General features: G+C 33.3%; 2 protein-coding genes across 9 annotated transcripts in view; one reads left to right on the top strand and one right to left on the bottom strand.

Annotated features, from left to right (window-relative positions):
• Positions 1-21,411, bottom strand: part of LOC135835115 (uncharacterized) — a 473,170-nt gene that overhangs the window by 429,498 nt on the left and 22,261 nt on the right. The window lies entirely within an intron of this gene.
• The window catches only part of moody, a 52,316-nt gene that overhangs the window by 16,433 nt on the left and 14,472 nt on the right, over positions 1-21,411 (top strand). For 6 of the 8 annotated variants that reach the window (XR_010556825.1, XM_065349263.1, XM_065349266.1 and 3 more), the window contains exons 2-4: positions 4,296-4,362; positions 11,974-12,102; positions 21,194-21,367. Coding sequence is in view for 7 of the 8 variants with exons in the window: in XM_065349263.1 (XP_065205335.1) it covers positions 4,343-4,362; positions 11,974-12,102; positions 21,194-21,367 (323 nt within the window). In the remaining variant the exon portion in view is untranslated. Of the gene's footprint in view, positions 1-4,295; positions 4,363-11,973; positions 12,103-15,737; positions 15,933-21,193; positions 21,368-21,411 lie in introns of those variants that run through there. The other 2 variants (XM_065349268.1, XM_065349269.1) reach the window with 2 other exon arrangements.

Here is a 21,411-nt window from a genome sequence, read left to right as displayed (position 1 = left end):
ACTTTTAATATGTAATGATGATGTAATGTCAAAATTTCACCATCCTACACTCTACTGACAAGAAAAACGCGGTTAAACACATAAAACTGAGACCGTGTTTTTTGGTGTGTTAACGCTCGGTGTAATCGCATAAACACCGTGCTTAATTTCTTTTATGAAAGACTCCCTGGAGTGTGAGATGGCATTAACGCAGTGCGGATGCAGTGAAAAAACGCTGTCTACTTCAACAAACTGGTTTCAGGTAGAACAGAGTAACTGCGGATTTGAAAAAAGCTAGCAGATTTGAAAAAACGTGGGTGTAATATGTAGCTGATAAGTGAGACTAAAACGCGTATTTCTTGTCAATAGGGCAGATATGGCCCATGGCTACCAATAATAGCTGTAATAATCAATATTTTACTCTAAAAGAGTGTGGAAATGCTCAAAAAGAGCAAAAAAACACCTTGCACAATTCATTTACAGAATTTTGCATAATTTTCAAAAATTTTCCGATATATCAGATATGAGATTTTTCATATTGATAAATATCGGGACACTCACATATCAATATATGAGAGGCGTTTCGCGATATGGGTCCTTGTGGTGATTCGATGTTTTTTTTTATTGGCGATTCGGACTTACTTTTTTTTACACGAGAAATCGAATGGTGCAATCAGATTTCGCCTATCTCATCAACTTCTCGTTTTAAAAATTACTTGAACATGAATACTCAAAAACTCACATTTTTGGGAAATCAAAAAACAAAGTTTTTGTTTGTTTTTGATTTAAAAAAAAAAAGAAGAAAATGTCGATGGAAAAATTATTTTATTGTTGTTACCTATGTAAAATTTCATGTCGAATCGGAATTTCTCGGTATTTTTTTGCGGGGTAGTCTGTAACGTTGTGTAAATTCGGCTGTTTACCACAAGGTCCCTTTTCTAAATCACGGATATCAGGCGATGATGAACAAATTTCGTCAAAATTTCTCATCCAACCTATGCGCAAGACAACACTGCACCTAAAGTCAAAAAAAAAAATCGAAAAAATCGAAGCAATTTGATGTTTTCAGGAGGAAGAAAACATCAAAATATCACCACAAGGGACCTTATCGCAAAACCCCTCTCATATTAATTATATCAATAATATCCCACCACTAGTAATTAAATTACATTAGTAAGTTTTCCAATTTGATACAAAGTTCTTATATTCCAGGTTGCAAATGTTTATATTGTTCCACCTTGTTTTGACTCCTCATATTCTTACCACCCTATCCAATCAAAATTCTAAAAACTGGAAAACTGGGTTTTAATTTCAAAATAGGTACTTGGAATATTTTAAGATTCTGAAAATCATATTTTGAACATTTTTGTAAAGGAAGCTACAAAATCAAACGGATTTTGAAATTTTTGAGATTTTGAACATTTTTTTTCTATTGGCATACTTACATTTGAAGGACTAATTGTGAAAGTCGCCTTAGTCAGAAGCAATTTTTGTACAAATCAATGAAAACGTTGTTGTCCTACTTCAACCTGGGAAAAAATGGGACAGATCTAATTGTATCTGATCATATCTAATGTGATCAAATTAGATCTAAAAATTGATCAACATAGATCAGATTTGATAAAATTATATCTGAATGTTGATCAATCTTAGATATAAATTTGTCCCATTATATCTGGTCATATATATTAAGATCCAATTGGATCTAAAAAGCTTGAATCGTATTTCTTACAAACATATCTATTCAGATCAGATTTGATCAAATTATATCTGAATTGATCTCATTATATCTGGTCAGATCTATGAAGATCCAGTTTGATCTAAAATGTTTGAATAGTATTTATTACAAACATATCTATTCAGATCAGATTTGATCAAATTATATCTGAATTGATCTCATTATATCTCGTCAGATCTATGAAGATCCAGTTGGATCTAAAATGTTTGAATCATATTTTTTGCGGACATATCTATTCAGATCAGATTTGATCAAATTATATCTGAATAGATCTCATTATATCTGGTTAGATCTAATGAAGAACCCAGTTGGATCTAAAATGTTTGAAACGCATTTCTTGGAAACTGTCTGTTCAGATCAAATTTGATAAAATTATATCTGAATGGATCTCATTATATCTGGTTAGATCTATGAAGATCAAGTTGGATCTAAAATGCTCAAAAAGTGTGTCGTTTTGGCTACTCGCAGATAAAGTCTTGAGCAGAATCCTATATAGGGTTCAAAGCTCAAACTTCTAAATTAACTTCTCATGGTTCCATCTAGATCGAGTAAAACATTGCTGTTGAGAATTATAATTTTCATTGTTATTATTCGATCTACCCATTTTTTGGAGACAAACTACATATTAAAGGGCGAGGATCCAAATTAAACTAAAACACTTCTATATGAAAATGAATAAAACTGAACATTGACCAATAACATGGTTAGATCTAACTAGATATAGAAAATGTCTCTATCTAGATAGATCTAACTGGATATAATTAGATCAAATTATATACAGTTAGATCTATCTAGATAGGGACATTTTCTATATCTAGTTAGATCTAACCATTTTATATATAATTAGATCTAATCCATTTTTTCCCGGAATGGTAATGTAAAAAATTTATGGTCAAGTATTGGAAAAACATCTTCAACTATCCAAGAATGCATTACAATACTCATTTTTCCCTTTAAAATTTATGAAATATGAAAAAAAAATGTGTAAAGTTGTGTGAACAAAAAAATGACTAAGGCGACTTTCACCATTAGCCCTTCATTTGGTTTTGAAATTCACATTTGAAAATCATTCATAGGAATTCGCAAAATTTTGAAATAAATTCTTAAACGTATTATACCCACTTATTATTCTCAAATCGGATTTTCAAAGCGTAATTTTCAAAACTGGACTTTCATAATTTAAAAAAAGAAGTCGCTTAGAAAATTTTGTCAAAATCTGTGTTTGTTTCATAATTTAATTTCCTTTACAAAATTTTTTAAAATCTGATTCAAATTTTAAAATATTTTGAAACTGTTTTTGAAATTTTTGAAATTTTGATAATCTGATTTTCAGAATTTTGGTAAAGGGAGTTATGTAAAAAATTTTGAGAAAATTGTTAATCTCCTATTTCATCAACAGTTTGGAAACCCGGTCTTAAAATTTAAATTTTGGTAGTCCGATTACAGAAACATGCGAAAATAGGAATGTATATTTTCCTATAATTAGGTATTTTAAAATCTTTAATATGTAAATTTAAAACCAAATCCAAATGTCCAAAATTTTGAAAACTTTGAAATTCATTCTAGGTAAAAATAATTGAATCTGATCAGGTCTGAACAGACCTATTCTGATCTGGCCAGGTCTAGAAGAATCCGAGGTATGTCCAAATCTGATCTTATCTGAATTCTGATCCAGGTCTGTTCAGATCCAATCTGGTATAATTTTTTTATAATGTTTTATATGTAGTAGCTTCCATGTTTTAAAATTTACAACCCTCTTCCTATTTCATGTTTGCTAATAAAAGACATTTCGCTGAGCAACTTTCAACTGAAAAGGTAGGTATAGATCTCCACTCGGTCAAAATCCTCTCATTAATTTTTATAATCACCACCCGATGTAAATTTTTTTAATGTATTGAAAAAAAATGACTCGTTTTAATTACTAAAGTTGATTATCATTTTTCCACCCCTCTTCTTGTGGGCACTGGGCAAACACCAATTCTGAAAAATGATATGAAATTTTGTCAGAAATATACTTAGAGATAATGTAAATTCGGAAAATAGATGAAAAATTTTGTAACTTGTAGGCAATGCAGAATTCTGAAAAAATGATATTTTAAATTTTGTAATTTTTAGATTATCTTGAACTCGAAAATTGATGCAAAATTTTCTAATTTGAAAACAATGGAAATTCTTAAAAATCATTCGAATTATTAGATATGCGCCTCATTTTAAAAGCAATGCCAATACATAGGTACCAAAAATTTATTACAAATAATTTGAAGACAATTCGCAGAATTCTGAAAATTAATCTTGAATCTCATTATTTGGACGTATCACTAAATTCCGAAAATTGAGCGCAAGCTCTGAAAAACAATTTTGAAATCTCACAATTATTTAGAGGAAATGCAAACACAGAAATCGATTTGAAATATTGTAGTGTGGAGGATACCTACCTAAACTCTGAAAAACAATTTGTATTGTTTAGATACTATGGGAGTTGTGAAAATTGATTCAATATGCCATAAATTAGAAAAAATGTAAGTACATTCTGAAAATAGTTTAAAATATATAAACGCACGATTTTATTATGTTGCAGAATCACAAAAATAATGAAGCCATATGGATATTAAGCCGGAATAGAAAATGAGCTTCGAATTCCTTGAGTAAGTGAAATTTTTCTTGTTTTGATCTTAGATGTAGAATAAACCGGCATCAGTAGTTCTTGGTGCTTACATGATCATCTGATCAAGTGGAAGAAAAAATCTGAGAGAATGAATTTCACTAGTGATTGTTCACACCATGCACCACAAAAATCAACAGGCAAAAGTCCAATTTTAAAATCCTTTTTGAAAAGAATATGGTGGGAAGAAAGGAGGAAGGGAGGGAGGGCGAATGTAAATGCACTTACATATCTCATTTATACAGATACCTCTCTATTTTAAATTTTATTGCATCTCGTTTCATTTTCAAAAATTTTCAAATTGTTACTTCGAAGTTCGAATAAATAAATAAATAGGTATTAGGTTGAGGTGTACCATAATAATAGAGTGAATTATTCAGCTCTAACGTAAGTCAACCCAGCTTTTGTACATTTGACGACGCCATCACATTCAATATCTGCAACTCCTTTACGAAGCACCCATATCATCTAAGTACAAATATGCAGCTCGCTGAAATACGTGTACAAATCGTCATTCCGATACGTATATTACTCCATTTAGGTACATCTACTTATTTGTATACGATACGTATCCATTAAAGCGTAAACCTATGGTAAGAATTTTATCGCTCGGCTATAACAACAAGTCGAAAAACTCGCACCGAGATATCGATACGGATACCTACACGCGGAAGTGCAAACGACATTTTAATTTCGCGATTCGCGCGCTTCCTCGGGTACGTGCACCCTGCACGTAAAATAACGTGTACGAGAACGGATACGGTACGCTAGGATTAATGTATGTTTATAAGACGTAAACCTTATTTTGCATTATAATTTATGTCACTCGGTACACGTTGTAAAACGTAGTATAGGTAATCCGCGTATTTAGTAATGGTACATAGTATACTATGAACAATTTATGCGTAAAATTAAGTGGCAACGGGTTGCGCGCGGCGTGGCGCGGCGTCGGGGGCGGCGGCACCTCGTAAAAGGTTTTCCGTCTATATGGTAAATTTAACGTTGTTAAACATTCGCACTGTTTTAACAAAAGGTCAGACGTTTCGGTTTAATTATACTTTGTCAAAGGTGCCACGTTATTAGAATATATTCATTGTTATAATACCATTTGCATGCTAACGAGATTACCTTATTCATTTTTATAAATCGTCGAACCCTTTACTGCCAGTAATTCGAACCATTAAGCCTACCGGTTCGCATAGCAGCCTATTTCCCTTGTCCTGCTTCCTGCTGCTTTAGATGTCGTAGCAGATTTACAAGGGGCTAGTATCAGATTAATGATTAATATATTTAGGTATTGTGAAATCTTGCTGACTTTTTCGATTGGAAATGAGTTCTGTGAACCAGAAAAACTTCAATTTTGTTATTACGAGTATGTATTGAGGTGAAATTTTGTTCAAATTTTTAAGTCGAGTAGTGGATTTTATAGAGGAAGAGAAATCTTTTTCATAAAAATGTGCAAAGGACTTTTTTCACTAAAAATTTGAATTTCTATTCCTATCTTCACTGATTCCATTTTTTAGATTTTTCTGAAATTGCCAAACTTGAAAGTTGAGTCCATTTAAAAATTTGAAAAAATTACTTTTGGGCATCTTCACTGCAAATGAATTTTCAAAATGGAATTTGAAACCTCTGTGGAGCATAAAAGCCGTCAATTTAGAAATTTTGAAGTAAACTTTCCATTAAAAATCTATCAAAATCCCATCACAAACATATAATTTGAAAGCTTTTTCCTTGAGGAGAAAATTATAAACTTTCTGGAACTCAAAAATTGTCAATTTTTATTTTTCACATAGGTATTTATTAATATTACAATCTTGAGATACTTCTTAAATAGGTAAGTAATACATTCAACTTTAAATTTATGCAGTAACATGTCCAGATTTGTTCCAGTGAACCAATATGCTATATACATAACATGTTATATTACATCACTAGATTATGATGCTTTTGAGTTTTAAGACGCCTAACCATCATACTGGTATCTACTATGCAGTTGAATGGCCTCTGGGTTGATGTGCCTATGAAGTCGTTTCTCATTCTCATGCTTTGTTGTAAATTCTCTAATGACTTCATCCACCCACTTTATCTTAAGATCTTTATGTAGTGTTTCATTTGTTTGAAACCATCTTGCACCCGTAATTGTACGCAGAGTTTCATTTTGAAAAGCTTGGATGATTTTTCGATTTGATCGTTTCACACATTCCCATAATTGTATCCAGTATGTTCATACTGGTTTAATTATCATTTGATAAATTAGCCTTTTACTCTCATTCTTCATTTTTGAATGATTTCCAATCAACCAGCACATTTGGCGGAGTTTCAGGTTGATCTGAGTTTTCTTCTGGTCAATATGGTGCCTCTGCCTCCAGTTAAGACTAGAGTCAAGATGAATACCCAGATATTTAGCGTGGCTGGCAGCTGGAATTTCACTCTGTTTGATGTAAACTGAGAGTATTGAACATCACATTTTCTCTTAGCAAATTGAACATAAGTTGACTTTTGCTCATTTAGCTTGATTTTCCATTGATCTGCCCATCTTGAGATTCCATCTAGGGCTTTTTGTAGGTTCTCTGTTGCTTGGGCTTGGGATGAATGAACTGATAAAATTGCAGTATCATCAGCAAACGTTGCAGTTTTCATTTCTTCAGTTGTTGGTATATCAGCTGTGTAGATTGAATAGACGCTTGGTGGCTTAGTGGGTTGAGCCACGGCTTTCTGAACAAGAAGTCGTGTGTTCAAATCCCGCTAGAGACCCAGGCGTTAACGTGTAATGTATACATTGCAGTGCATTTAACATCTATTACACGTTAAGCTCCGAGCACCAGAACAGCAGAGGCAACAGAAATGCACGCAATCTGTTGCCGGTATCAAAAAGATGTAACTGGTTGAGCACCTATAGGTAGCAGTGATTACTGAACTCAGGGTTGTAAAAACCCAGCTAGTGATGTATGAGCTACTTTGTAGATAGCGTAGAAAGCAATGGGAAACTACTATGTGGCTCAAAAATGTCGATTCCCTACAATAATCACAGTGTCATATAAGGCATTTGCCTCACCCTGTTGTGGTACCACTTAATGCGATTTTCAATGTCACGTAAAGGATATGGAACCACGACCACGACGAGATTAAATAGGTACAGGATTGGTCCCAGAACACTACCCTGAGGCACCCCAGCATTAATTGGATGTTGAGTAGATAAGTATGGCATCTCTGTGGAACACCCTGAATGCTGTTCCTGTGATATAGGATTTCAGTTGATGAACATAATTTCCTGGTAGGATTTCTGCAAGTTTTGATTGGAAGACCTTCGTGCCATACTCAGTCAAATGCTTGTGCTACGTCAAGAAATGCTACAGAACAGTATTTCTTTTCCTCAAATGCTTTTTCAATGATGGCTGCAACCCTGTGGTCCTGATCTATCATTGAGTGCTGATTACAAAACCCAAACTGATGATCTGGTATATTTTGGCCAGAGGTTTGAGGCGTTTCAGAACTAGCTTTTCAAATAATTTTGATATTGCAGGCAATATTGAAATTGGTCAGTATGATTCGACTTTTTCTTCAGGCTCGAGTTTTTTCAGCATGATGATTTTTGCAATTTTGAAGCACTGTGGCACATACTCTAGCCAAAAGCATGCATTGAATATGTATGTTAGCATCACAATACCTTTTTTTGGTAACACCTGTAGTATTCTTGGTTAAATTTTATCAATACTCACAGATTTCTTTGGATTAAGATTTCTTTCAATTTCTTTGGCAACTTCCATTTGAGTAACTGGTTTTATTTGGAGATTTGGCATGAAATCTTCCGTTAGTGCTGTGGTATGGTAGATGGAATGTTGTGTGGTTGGAATGTTCTAAATAGATGTTCTGCAAACAGCTCTGCCTTTTCTTCATCTCGGCTTATCCACTAGTTAAACTCATTTTTTAGGGGAGAGTTCCAGACCACAGGACGTTTTAAACACTTTGTAGCTTTCCACAAGGAGTATTCTTTATCAGCACTTGGGCTCAAAAAATTGTCAATTTGATAAAATTTTTAGCAAATCAAAAATTTTTGAATTCCAAAAATTGTTTAAATTTTAGAGTAAGAAGAAAATGATTATAGGTTACAAAATTTGTTTATTTTTTGACGCAGAATATTCATTTCCGTATTTATTTTTTTCATCACGATTTTTTAAAATTAAAAATCATTCGCAGTTGCAGCACCTTCAATTTGCGAATTACGCAAAAAGTCATAATTTAGGTAATTTTGTTCATTTTTCAAAGTAGCTACTACCGACCCTAGTGGTCAAAATTGGATTTTGGCTCTTAGATTTTGAAAACGTATTTTGCCCCTTCAATTTTCAAGATAGACCACTTGTTCATGTTACTTTTTTTTACTTGTACCGGGTTACTTAAAATCCAAACCTGAAGTTTGTACTACCACTCCCCGGACACCCTGTAGAATATACTATCGAAGACGTACGCGAAACACGTATACCTCCGTGTCAAGAAATACCTAATGATCTACTGTGAAGTGTACTCAATGTTTCGATTCGAAGCGAATATTAATTAGATACCTAACAAAGTATTTCAGTAAACATAAAAAACAAGAGGAAACAAAAAACGATAGCACAAAAAAAAAGTGTAAATTATCAAGGATGCTAGGTTGGATCGGAACTGTCGTAATATATCTAGTATCTCGAATTCTCGATTATGTAATTTTTTTATCGTCGTTTATCGTTCATTCAATGTAGTTGTGAGTCGAGGTATCGATATCTATACTGGAACACACTTACTGAATTATATCAGTTTATCAATTCTAAAGTCTATTCGAGATACTGAGCAGAAGAGGAAGCTGGTGTTTAATAATAACACCAGTTTGATATTAATTGACCGACTTGACACTGTACAAACAATACACGAGTTCATGATAATTATAAAGTATACGTTGGTAGGTACCTCTACCTATAAACTTCTAAGAGGCAGCAAAGGGGAGGTAAATTAATTTGCAATAAATATTAATAGTAAACGAAGCAACGTCATCGTAACGAAAGAAATATTGCAACGATTTTCAACAATGTACGAGTTACATTTTGTTGCTGTTTTTTACCCTTTTTAGTGTGCGTAGCACACTATTGGTTTCGCTTTGAGAAATTGAAATTTCAATTACAATGAATATTCTCTTAAGCTATCCAACCGTTTTTTGTACCTATTGGACACCATTTGAGAATCATTAAGGCGGAGGGAATAGATTAATTTTCATTCAATTCGGACGGGTAATTGCTGAGTAATTGCAATTTTAGTTCATTATTTTAATGCATTAAATCCTAAAAAAGGGAAAAGGGGACTTGTAGAACACCTGCCGCTTATTGTACCCTGCTATACCCCCAGTCTATTCCATCACCAGCTGTGTTTCATTGTACCCTGTTACACCCCCGGTCTGTTAGCTGTAAATTCCAAGTGGGAGTGGTTTGGTGGGGCGTTTACCCAACAAATATATTCTTTTAATGCCCAAACTCACCATGTGAACTCGTAGTCGAATGGTTAGGGCATGTAGGTAGGAATAGGAAATTTAGGGACCCAGGTTCGAATCCCCGTGAGGTAAGTAGGTAGGTGACAGATTTTTCGTAGGAAAATTGGATAGGTAAATGCTTTGGAGTTACCTATGTAGTAGGTACATGATAATGGGGTAAAAAATGCTGAAATTGAGTTATGAATTATGATATATTTGCTAACTAAAAATTCATTTCATTAATTTTTTGTCTACCTATCGCCATAAGTATAGTACCTAAGAATTACCTTGACATGAATAATTTTTAACTTTTTACTAATAATTTAAAAATTACTTCAAAATGAGTAATTAAACTAATTAAATTTTTGTACAATTGAAACATGTAATTTTTATTATCATGATTTAGTAAAAATTATTAAAACAAAATGATTTTTACTATTGGTACCTATAGCAAAATTTATTAAAATGATAATTTTTACTATACGATTACAGTAAAAATTATTGAATGGGATCTGGTACTTAATTGTGCTAAATACTAGTATTTAGTTAAATTTTTTTGTAAAAATTACCCATATTTTTTTGTGTAATTTAGAGGCAATGCAAATTCTTAACATATTTTATAAGATTTAATTCTTAATTTAGAATAAAAAGCAAGTTCTGAAAATTGGTTTGAAAATTTATAAATTTGAAGACAATAGAAATTCTAAAAAAAATAATATGAAAATTTGTATTTAGAGACGCTGAGAATTCCAAAAATTGATTAAAAGTTCTGTAAGTTGCAGATAATGTGAACTTGAAAATTATATGAAATAAGTATTGTAATATTTATGAAGAAGATGAGAATTCTGAAAAATTGGAGGCAATGTGAATTCCAAAAATTGAGTAAACGTTTTACAATTTGTGGACAATATGAAATTGAAAATTGAATTTGAAATTTTTTAATTTAAAGACAATAAGAATTCTGAAAAATTATTCAAAATTTGACTATTTAGAGGCAATGTGAACTCTAAAAATTGATTGCAAATTTCCTAACTCAGCAGTAATGCAAAATTCTGAAAATTTATTGAAAACTTTATGAAATTGTAGCGATTCGATGGGGAATTCGGGAAATTGATTTGAAATTTTGTAAATTTTAAAACAATGCAAACTATGAAAAACAACTAGAAATTTCTTAATTTAGAAGCAATACGAGCTTATAATTTATTCTGAAATACCTATTGTAATTTGGAAAATATGAAAACACTGAAAAACAATTATTATTTTGAAGCAGTGAGAGTTTCAAAAATTCTCGTCACTGTGACATGGTTGATTCACTTATGCACTACCTAGATGTAATAACAGTTATAGCTGTAGAAAAGGCAGCTAGCTACGCACACTTTGCAGCTAAGCTTTGCTTAGCTGTCTAGTTTTATATTTTTTTGAAAATTATTTATTCGAAAAAACAAACGCGTTAATTATTCGTATGCAATTCATCTAACGTAAGTTAAAATAGATGAACTGGCGATGAGAGAAGAGAGGGCGTATTTTGGATAGAAGAAGGGTAAATGTACTGTTTTATCACCCGCATTAATTACCATCTGCATTGTTGTTCGGTGTGTTTTATTTAATAAATGCATTTTACTTTAATGTGCCCGATGACAACGAAGGGACTATAAATTGTCGGTGGTAACACGTTTTCGTAGTTCTCTGGCAATGTGCAGTCGTTTCTGTGTGTGTAAATTGTATAATGAATACTTACATTTATACATAGCACAGAGAGTGAATGAAATTACAAGTGTGGTGGTTTTTTTACTCTAGCTTTTCTTCTGCATTGCTTCTTTAGTGAGATGCTGATTCTCTTATGTGTACGTGTAGTGTGCTTGTTGTGACGACAACATTGAAGTGTAATACCGCTTTTAAATACAAATTGAAATTAATAAAACGTGTTTCTCTAGAGAACACAACACGAGTATACACTATACAGTGAATGCATTCTGTCACGTAGCATATGAAATCAAAAAGCATCGGACGCGAAAATTGGTCGTTCAATTTACCCTCGTTGCCTCGTTATATTATTTACTTACTGATGTGTGTGTTTTGATTTTGATATTGTTACAGCTTACAAATACTGGCGGGATGTATTACGATTTTTATCATTGTCGTAGGAGTATTCGGAAACTTACTTACTATCGTGGCGCTGTCCAAATATCCTCGGGTGCGAAATGTTACCGCTGCTTTTATTATAAGGTAAGCTCTTTAGCAACTGTAATTATATGAGTGCCTAGTTTTTTTTGAATTCTTGTAAAAATTTGCTAGTGGGTCATTCCACGTCAATTGGACCAAGAAGTGGTAGGTGGGTTCGGCGATTTTTTTGAAATTTTTCCTGTGGAAAGACCTTCCGAAGGGATGACCAATGACGCAAATCGCAGCCCTCTAGCCCATTTTTAACGGCAGCCAGGGGGTGTCAAAGTTTTCAGTGAACCTAAAATATCATCCATTTCAGCAGTGGATTGCTCGATAACCGCGATACCTACCGAAATGGAACTTTTCCCAATAGTTAGGGGTTTTGAAAGGCTTTTTGGTGATATCATAAAAATCAGTGTTGCCACTTTTTTTCGTACGAAAAATTAGCTCGAAAAGTTTCAAAACGTAGTTTTCATATCGTTCCGACTCTCAGAAATTCTGAAAAAAATATATTATGGACAACTGTTCATGCTGAACAACATATTAAAAAATTGGGATGGTAACTTGTAACAAAGTCGATTTAAAAAAATTTATACTTTGCGAAAAAATGCGATGTTTTGATTTAAAACATGAAAAAAAGTTTTGATAGGTGAAATTGACCCATTTGACCCCTATTTTTACGTATCTGTTGAAAAAGTTGAAAAAACTCCTTTCACTCAATAAAATGAACTCATCACAAAAAAATCGAAATTCGAAAAAATTCAATTTTCAATTTCAAACATCAAAAAAAGTTTAAATTTATTCAGTTGTCTTATTTTGACCACTTTCTGACGTATTCCATGAAAAAGTTGATAAAAATCTCACTCACAGCAAAAAAAATAAAATTTGCTTTTTTTTGGATTTTTTTGAATTTTGATTTTTTTGTGATGAGTTAATTTCACCGAGTGAAGGGGTTTTTTCAACTTTTTCAACAGATACGTAAAAATAGGGGTCAAATGGGTCAACTTCACCTATCAAAACTTTTTTTCATGTTTTAAATCAAAAAATCGCATTTTTTCGCAAAGTTTAAATTTTTTTAAATCGACTTTGTTACAAGTTACCATCCCAATTTTTTAATATGTTGTTCAGCATGAACAGTTGTCCATAATATATTTTTTTCAGAATTTTTGAGAGTCGGAACGATATGAAAACTACGTTTTGAAACTTTTCGAGCTAATTTTTCGTACGAAAAAAAGTGGCAACACTGATTTTTATGATATCACCAAAAAGCCTATCAAAACCCCTAACTATTGGGAAAAGTTCCATTTCGGTAGGTATCGCGGTTATCGAGCAATCTACTGCTTAAATGGATGATATTTTAGGTTCACTGAAAACTTTGACACCCCCTGGCTGCCGTTAAAAATGGGCTAGAGGGCTGCGATTTGCGCCATTGGTCATCCCTTCGGAAGGTCTTTCCACAGGAAAAATTTCAAAAAAATCGCCGAACCCACCTACCACTTCTTGGTCCAATTGACATGGAATGACCCACGTTGAGAAAGATTTTACGAAAGTGAAAATTTCTCAAAGACTTACCCTCTAAAAATACTCTTTGATCGATTGGCAAACATTCTGAGAGGATCAAAGTCTGTTTTCAAAATACGAATTTTTTGTCAAATCTATCCCAACATTTCTATCCAAAAATGAGAGAATAAGATCCTAAAGTTCTTTTCAGAAGAAGAGTTATTTGAAATTAAGCATCAGAGTTCCAAAGAAATATACAATTAGACAGCCTCTAAAACACTGTGGGGAATCTTCATTCTGGACCACATTCCAATCACCCGAGCATTTTTAGGGCCATTTTTGACACGAGTGAGAAAAGTGTGTTCTTTTTGAGCCAACATTTTTCACAAAAAAATGCCTCGACATTTCGAAATGGGCAATTGATCTGCTACAATTCTAAGGAATTTCCTGTTTAGGTCATGTTCTTTCTCACTACGACCCAGTTTTAAAGGTCATTTGTGACATCTGTGAGGAAAAGTGCATTTTTCATCATTTTACAACCAAAGACGAAACTCGAGCGGGTGTGAGGAGGGGGATCAAATTCTAAAAATGTTGTCGAATTTCGGCAACGTTGGCAAATTAAAAAATTTTTAGATTTGATAAAGAAGCTTTTTGTCGACTTTTCTGGAACTTGAATTACACATTTTTGAAAATGTTCTTACTTGACTTTCAAAAATGCCGATTTGCCAAAATTTTTTGAAAACTTTGGCTCTCGCTTCGTTCAGGCTTGTCAGGTTTTTTTTCATGAAACTGTCTAAAAATCTGTTTTTACACCCAAGAAATGAACTCCTCACATAAAGAATAAACGTTTTTTACTTCTCGAAACTCACATTTTTGGAAACTATTGCCCTCATTTCATTCGGGCCTGTTTGCTTTTCTTTTTCGATGTTGGAATAAACCAAAAAAAGCAAACTCCTCACGTAAAAAAACATTGCTTTTTCACCTATCGAAATACCAATCTTCGAAAGATTTTTCTCTCTGTTCGTTTGGGTCTGTTTTTATTTTTCAAAAAACCAACATTCAATTTTTAAAATTTTGAAACCAAAAAAAATCAAACTCCTCACATAAAAAAAAAGAAAGCCCTTTCAACTATCAAAATTCGAAATCGAAAGCTTTTGCCCTCAGTTCGTTAGGATCTGTATTTTTTTTTTTGAACTTGGAATGTCTAAAAAATATGTACTCATGCTTATTCTAAAATTTAGAAACCAAAAAAATCAAACTCTTCTTATAAAAAACATTGTGTTTTCACCTTCAAAAGCTTCTAGCCCCGCTACGCTTGTGCGAATTTGTTTCTCTTTTACGAAATGAAAACTTCCATGCCTCAGACTACTAAAAATTAAACTTGTTTTCTCATCTCTCGTCGCCGTTTTATTCGCAAAATTGCTATTTTTTCTCATATCAGTCGGCAAATTTTCAGTTGAACGCCGCCCTCCCCCTCCCTCACCCCCCAAACAAAACCTATAGTTTCGTCCCTGTTTAGGTACAATTTTTTTTTGATTTTTGAGTAATTTTGGCTTCCAAAAATACTGAAAACTGGACGTAGGTAATGTTACTAAGTGAAGGCTCTAGTAATGTCTAAGTAGAATGATCAAAATTGTTAGACGAATTGCATTTTTAAAGCTTTTGCTTTCGAGACTCTTCCCAGTTCCCTTAAGTATGTACTTCAATGTTGGATGCTCATTGGTGAAGTTGGCCACAAGTTGTTTTATCGGGAATTCTTAATCAATGTTTCGAAAATTCTATTTTTTCATGAAAGTGGCACAATTCAGAAGAATTTTTTTCACTTCATTAAGAACTTTTTATCATCTTTGTTTCGCTGCAGTGATTTTGTGAAATTTTAACTTGAATTGACTAATGAGTTATGTAATGACTTAGCAGGTGCTTTAAAAGTATTGGATATTTTCAATAACGCGTGTAATTGTACCTACTAATAGATGTCCAATTTTGTGATATCATCATGAATTTTATATACTTCGATGTGACGAAGAAATTTGGCAAGGAATTGTGTTTTGAAATTCAAACTTGTGTTTTCTAATTGCGATGTCGATTGATAGGTGTATAAAACACGGAATTTTGACGATCTTGTTCCGATGATGTTTTTATAGCATATAAGATTTATGTACTCTAGCTCGTACTTCGGAGAGAGATTACATTTAAAAAGTTGAGTTAGGTGTTGGCTGTGTTGTGTGTAGCCTTGATAATGTCGTACCGAATGGTTTATGATTCAATTTAACGTAGATACTCGTAGTAATTTGTGAGCGTGTCTGTCTATTTTTATATTTTGCCTCTCCAATCAACTCATATTATTATTTTGATCTGTTGACATTTCATTGATGGTGGACTGGAATAATTGGGTAGGTCTTTTTAAAAATTAGCCACTAAAATGTTTTTAAAACCAATGTGAGTATGAATAGTTTTGCATTTTTCTCCATTTTCTGGTGGGTAGGTATCTTTTTGATACTGTATAACCTTAAAAGTTATCTCAACCGGCAGAAAAATTTTTCGATTTAGAAAAAAAATCGAAATGATACCTTTAAATAGGCCATCAAGAAAACTCTCAGGCGCTGAATGTTATTTTTCGATTTTTGATCAATTTTTTGTGGTGAAAGAGCATGGGAAAATATTATACGAGTATTTTATGTACGTTAGCTTCCTATTCCAGCAACCACTCCGTAGGTTCAAAAACTGGATTTTCGTTTGGAATTCTTAATTTTTATAATTTCTTGGAAAATCTCGGTCAAAATCAATCATCTCTCTAATTTTTTAGATTTTAGCCCCCTCCCATGAAAACCAAGCTGACCTCTCCCCCCACCAGAATAGCTGAAATTTGTATTTTAGCTTTTCTGGGGGGGAGGGGGTCAACTTGGTTCTCATGAGAGGGGGCTAAAATCAAATCAAATCAAATCAAATCAAGTTTATTCGTGCAGTGGGCAGCTATGCTGCATTTACAAAAGTCATCTTAAGTTTAAGTAATGCAGGTACAGCAGTTCAAATAGATGTGGTTAAGGATAAATATAGATAAGTACTACTAATGATGCTAACATTAAAATTTAAATGGAATAAAAGTATACACATAAATAATAGAAAATAATACATCGCATAAGAAGTTGTCTAAGCAATTATTTTGCCTAGTTGGCTCATTACAGCATAGGAGTAAATTATAGGATAAGGCCATATCAAGAAGTCTTTGAGAGGTTGTAGATTGGACTAAAGTATTTATATTCAGGTCTCCTCCAATTATTAATTTTTTCCCCAAGTTTTGAGAATAAAATATTGCCTCTTCTATTGTTTTGAAGAACACATCTAGGTTTCCAGAAGGTGGCCTATATACAGAGAGAATGTTGATACCCATATTCATAAGAGTAATCCCACATATTTCAACATCCCCCTGAACTGAGAGTAACCGAACTTCATCTAATTCTTTATACACATTTTCAAGACATCTAGCCACTAGAATACATGAACCCCCTCCTCTACCTGAAATCCTAGCATAAAATGAACCCAGTGTGTAGCCATTGACCTTGAGCATATTAATTTCAGTATCATTTAGCCAGTGCTCAGTAATGAGAGTCTATTTTACTCAAAAGGAACCTTTTAGAGACGATGGAACTCAAAATTTTGAAATTTTAAAAATTTTTCTTTGAATTGTTTTTTTTCAAATTTTTGAAAATTGAGGGGCTCACCCGAATTTTTCGAAAATGGAAAAAATAAAAAACAGGGAATTATTTTCTCACCAAAGGACACCACTTTATGGGTTGGGAGGAGGAAAGACCAAAAACAACTAATTTTAGGACATCCCACATAATCTACGAATTTCAGCTATTCTGGGGGGCAGGGGTGCGGTGATCCCCCTAGGTCAATGAGTAGCGCCCCCCACCAGCATAAGTGCCTCCCCCCATTTTTTCAAAATTCGAACCTCAAATTTTCCTATTTTTGGTCTCAATACCTATAACATTTTTTTTAAAATTAGAAAAATGTTCAAATTATCAATAATTTTGAGTTTTTATTGCACAAAAAAAATTTATCGCCACACACTCAAGTACTTGACAGTAATAGTAGATATATAAAATTTTAGTCACAGTTGCTGTGACGAGTTGTTCTGCAGAGAGAGCCTTCAGCAAAGAAAATATTATTAAAAATCCGATTCATTCGACTATGTTTGACAAATGGCTCTCTGCGATGATGATCTTGGCTTTCGAAAGTGACATTTTTAATGAAATATCCAACGATGAGATAATTGAAATGTTCGCAGGATCATAGAGTGTGTATAGTCGAATATTGTCAAGAAAATGATTTTTGATTTAAACTTTATTAGTTTATTTTCATTTTTTCTAGTAATTAATACATAACAGATTTTAGTAATTTTTGAACTGTTATTCAAAAAATAATTATTTTTGTTTCATTTTTCGAATTAATAGATTTTTAGGAAATAGGGGGAATATTTTGATGAGGGGGGGGGGCACTCCAATTTAGGAGGTTGTCCAAATTTAGGGGGGACCTTTACAACACTATGTCTATGCGGAATGAAAAAAGTTGATTGTTTTTTTACCTTTTTTAGAAATGTTAGAAAAATGTTATTTTTTGGTATGTATTAGAATCGTTTTTTAGAATGGTTTGAAAATATAAGGGATAAGGGGGGGTCGTGAAGATTAGGGGGGCATCTACTTGTTTTTTTTCTATGTTCAAGTAAGTATTCACAAAGTTATCAAAAAAAAAGGACCCCCAAAATCATCAACGAGGAGTTGCTACTCAAGGAAGTGCCCTCACCGCACCCCTGCTGGGGGGGGGTCAGCTTGGTCTTCATGGGAGGGGGCTAAAATCGCCATGAGAGTCTATTTTACTCCAGAAGAACCTTCTAGTGATGATGGAATTCAAAATCTTGAAATTTTGAAAAAAAATTTTGAAATTTTTGAAAATTGAGTGGCCCACCCGAATTTTTCGAAAATGGAAAAAATGAAAAATAGAGAATTATTTTCTCACCAAAGGACACCACTTTATGGGTTGGCAGGAGGAAAGACCAAAAACAACTAATTTTAGGACAGCCCACATAATCTACGAATTTCAGCTATTCTGGGGGGGGGGGTCAGCTTGGTCTTCATGGGAGGGGGCTAAAATCGCCATGAGAGTCTATTTCACTCCAGAAGAACCTTCTAGTGATGATGGAACTCAAAATTTTTCTTTGAATTGTTTTTTTTTCAAATTTTTGAAAATTGAGGGGCTCACCCGAATTTTTCGAAAATGGAAAAAATAAAAAATAGGGAATTATTTTCTCACCCGAGGTCACCACTTTAGGGGGTGGTTGCGGAAAAAATCGCACATTTTTTTGCCATGTAGTTAAGGACCACTCTACTAAAGAATATTGATTGAAAATTCGAAAAAAATGATTTCTCAAAAAAATAGTCACGTTCAATTGGTTCGAAGAAAAATTTATCGAAGAATTATTCGTGTTTTATTCTCACATACAATAATTAGGTATGCTATTCTCGTTCTCCTTCCTCCTTCCAAAACCGAGCTATCAAATAATTATCAAATTTAAACCAGCTTCTAATCCAGTCTTAATTTTTTCCATATACTTCAAGATATAAATAAAACTGACCGCCGTAAAAATCTCTCAAAAAAAATTTCTATGCCTCTGAATTTGCCATACCCCAATATAGTAAAGTTTATTAACCCGAACAGCAGGGAAAACGGCATGCTTTTGCAAAATAATCACCGTACAGCATCGGCAGAACTTTGCGAACCGTGGTTAGGTTATGCTCCCTTCTGTGCGACACGTATGAAAAATATTTGTCAAATAAATAATTCACGTTATAGCGCATTTTCGCTGCGCAAATTACCTAAGCTAACTTGTGCGTTAAAGCGAAATTAAAATTGATAAAGTAAACATGGTCGTTTTACGCGTGGATTTCGAAAACGAGGTAAGCGAGCGGAGCAGCTACAGCGACGACGACGACGACGGCGACGATAGAATCATCGAGGCTTTGAAAATTTCTCGCGAAATTCCATCTTTGATGTAGAAATATTCGACGAAACAAAAACCATTGCCATGCTTATGGTACCAGAAAGGCATTCTTCTGTATCGTGCGGGTAATTGAATGTGTGAAAGAAGATGGGATTCGTGTTTTCAGCGTAGATGAAGGTTGCTTGGTTTTTTTTCAAAGTATTTTTGGTACGAATTTGGAAAAAAAAATGCATGGTCTGATTGACGTATCTGGGTACATTAGTCGTATGATGAGGGCACCTTGGATTTGAATCATTCTTTCGTCGATATAAAAAGAAAGTAGGTACATATATCGCTGCAGCATATGGTTACCTTTATGTTCGTAATATGACGACTTCTCGAAGAACTCGAATCGAGTTTTATTAAAAAAATTTAAATGTTAAAGTTCACATCCCGATAGTCTTTAGGAAAAGTGCTCAATTAAAGCATTTATACCTACTCGTTGATTCAAATTTCCATAGCCCTAGTAACATTACCTACCTACCGACGACGACGTTGGTAATTGATAAAATTCCCAACGTAGTGTAAAACAGAGAAGGTGGCCAAGGCAAGGGGAAATCTGCAAGCTACGTGCTGCGTACTATCAAAAGAACTTTCGAAGAAAATTTTTTCACAAATTTATTATACGAGCACTTAAAAAGACAATGAACTCGCTAAACGGCTCCCATAAACAATACCGTATGTCTTTTTACAAAAAGTTTTAATGTGGCGAAGGAAAAAAAATCCTTCACTTTTCCAGCTTTAGTTTTCATATTCGCCACGCCGCCATGCCGCAGCATCAGCTGCAAACTATTCTAGAAATTTTAATAAACAAATAAAAGATACACTTGAATTCGAAACTACTCGGCTAACTTTTACGATTATGTTCGAACAATGAAACCAACTATTCGACGTTGTCATTTAAAGGAAAACTTTTTTTTTGCAGGCTGCAAAATTTAGAGAATTTTTAATTCTATATTTTTTTGCAAAGCAGGTTGGAGTTTTTAACGTGTGCTGAAAAAAACTCACGGAAAAAGACGATGCAAAAAGATGTTTTGTAGTTGATGAAATTAGACGAGGGAATGGGTGTAAAGGCGGACTGTGTTTGGCTTTGGGAAATTTGTTTACTCGAGTGGTTTTAAATTTACAAGGTGGAATAGAATGGAAAATTTTTGGTGGTTGGAACTTGAAGTATATTTTTTTTAAAGGTTTGCTTTGTGAATTGCGATGTGATTTCATCTGGAATTAAAATTTTATATCTGAATTTGAGTGTGGAAAATTTTCAACTGGATTTTGATGGGTTATAAATTTTTTTTACCAGAGTTTAGTAGAAATAGTAGGAAAATTTTTTGAACGGTGAAAAGTGTTTTCCAGAAAAATTGACGGAGAAAATGTCTTGCTAAATTTCAAACTTTCCTATCACTTCTCGCTCCTTTTTACGAGTAGCAAAAAAAAAAAAAAAAAAAAATGTTTTCGCACTTTTTGCGATGCTTTTCAAATCTGTGTCATTGCTAAAGCCCATTTTATGATTTTTTAAAATTTTCCTACGAGATAATAATTATTATTGTAACTAATAAAGTTATTATTTAGTGGTCTATTTATGAATGATAGTAATTCGTAAATTATTTGTTGCAGTTTATGCGTAGCTGATGGAATATTTTGTGCGGCAGTGCTTCCTTTTCACGCTATGAGATTTTTTCGAAGTAAAATTTGGCAAAGTAATCCCTTTCTGTGCAATGCGATACCATTTTTACAATATGGCAACGTTGGAATTTCACTTCTATTCATAGCAATGATTACGATTAATAGGTAAGTAATTCAAGTTAGGTACCTACTTATTTAATTATGTGCAT

Source organism: Planococcus citri, chromosome 2 (assembly GCF_950023065.1).
Source record: "Planococcus citri chromosome 2, ihPlaCitr1.1, whole genome shotgun sequence".
NCBI classification, from domain to species: Eukaryota; Metazoa; Arthropoda; class Insecta; order Hemiptera; family Pseudococcidae; genus Planococcus; species Planococcus citri.
The sequence above is the reverse complement of the archived record's forward strand: the minus strand, read 5'-3'. Positions and strand labels throughout refer to the sequence as shown.